This window comes from Rhinoraja longicauda, chromosome 8 (genome assembly GCF_053455715.1).
Source record: "Rhinoraja longicauda isolate Sanriku21f chromosome 8, sRhiLon1.1, whole genome shotgun sequence".
Classification (NCBI taxonomy): domain Eukaryota; kingdom Metazoa; phylum Chordata; class Chondrichthyes; order Rajiformes; family Arhynchobatidae; genus Rhinoraja; species Rhinoraja longicauda.
Genome location: NC_135960.1, coordinates 978,209 through 979,848, shown reverse-complemented (window position 1 = coordinate 979,848; position 1,640 = coordinate 978,209). Strand labels below are relative to the sequence as shown.

The following is a 1,640-nucleotide window of genomic DNA, read 5'->3' as shown; positions in this document are numbered from 1 at the left end:
TTGAGGCTGGGTACATCCCAATGGTTAAGAAACAGTTAGACAGGTACATGGATAGGACAGGTTTGGAGGGATATGGGCCAAACGCAAGCAAGTGGGACTAGTGTAGCTGGGACATTGTTGGCCAGTGTGGGCTAGTTGGGCCGAAGGGCCTGTTTTCACACTGTATCACTCTATGACTCTATAACACAGAATGCTGGAGTAACTCAGCGGGTCAGGCAGCATCTGTGGAGAACATGGATAGGTGACGTTTCACAGAGTGCTGGAGTAACTCAGTGGGTCAGGCAGCATCTGTGGAGAACATGGATAGGTGACGTTTCACAGAGTGCTGGAGTAACTCAGCGGGTCAGGCAGCATCTGTGGAGAACATGGATAGGTGACGTTTCACAGAGTGCTGGAGTAACTCAGCGGGTCAGGCAGCATCTGTGGAAAACATGGATAGGTGACGTTCCAGGTCGGGACCCTTCTTCAGACTGTAACTAAGGGGTGGACAATGAAAGACTCTTGACTTGACTCTGGGCTCGGTCTATGTTCTACTTGCCTCTCCAATGTGTGGTTTTCTTGCAGGAATGGATTCCTACGATATTGGCCTTGATGAGATAGACTTTGGCGATATGTTTGATAATTACAGCTATCCGGATGATGTGTTGTTTGACCAGAGTGCAGTGCCCTGCACGCCAACCGCCTACGGCAGATGGATCAACGTGGCGATGGCCGCGGTCTACAGCCTGGTGTGTGTGCTGGCCGTGATCGGCAACCTGTTGGTGCTGGTCGTCATCCTTCACAACCGCCGCACCATCTCTTCCACGGACGTGTTCCTGCTCCACCTGGCCACGGCCGACCTTCTCTTCGCCCTCTCCCTGCCCTTCTGGGCGGTGGACGCGGTGTGGGGCTGGGTGTTTGGTGACGCCATGTGTAAGGTGGTCAGTATGTTGCAGGAGGTGAACTTCTACAGTGGCATCCTACTGCTGGCCTGCATCAGCATGGACCGTTACCTGGCCATCGTCTGCTCCGCCCGCTCGCACGGTCGCGGGAGGCCGCGGCTGGTCAAGCTGGCGTGCGCGGCCGTCTGGCTCTCGGCCCTGCTCCTGTCCCTGCCCGTCCTGTACAAGGGGGAGTTCGCCCACGGCGGCAGGACCATGTGCTACGAGACCCTCGACGGACAATCGGCCGCTGTCTGGCGAACCACAACCAGGTTCCTGCGCCACGTGATCGGCTTCCTGTTGCCGCTGGCCGCCATGGGCTTCTGCTACACCGTGACCGTGTGGAGGCTGTGCCAGACCAAGGGCTTCCAGAAGCAGAAAGCCATGAAGGTGATCGTGGCGGTGGTGCTGGCCTTCCTGGCCTGCTGGCTGCCCCACAACGTCACCGTGCTGGTCGACACGATGATGAGGAGCGGATTCGTCAATGAGACCTGCGCCAGACGGCAGCACCTGGACAGGGCTCTGTCCGCCACCCAGTTCCTGGGGATTCTTCACAGCTGCGTCAACCCAATCCTGTACGCCTTCATCGGGGTGAAGTTCGGGAGGAACCTGCTCGTCCTGCTGGCCGATAAAGGCCTCATCAGCCAGAACATCAAGGCCCATTACAAGCGATCGGTGTCAACATCCTCTGAATCTGGACTCATTGCGGGCACAATATAG

At 57.1% G+C, this 1,640-nt stretch overlaps 1 protein-coding gene across 1 annotated transcript; it reads left to right on the top strand.

The window, feature by feature from the left end:
• Positions 1-566: 566 nt before the first annotated feature.
• On the top strand, positions 567-1,640 carry LOC144596160 (C-X-C chemokine receptor type 2-like). Its single transcript, XM_078404337.1, has one exon. The coding sequence runs from the start codon at positions 567-569 to the stop codon at positions 1,638-1,640; it is 1,074 nt and encodes a 357-aa protein (XP_078260463.1).

What these genes read in the sequence shown, in the direction of transcription:
- LOC144596160 (XM_078404337.1), top strand. Translation starts at nt 567, where the DNA reads ATGGATTCCTACGATATTGGCCTTGATGAGATAGACTTTGGCGATATG.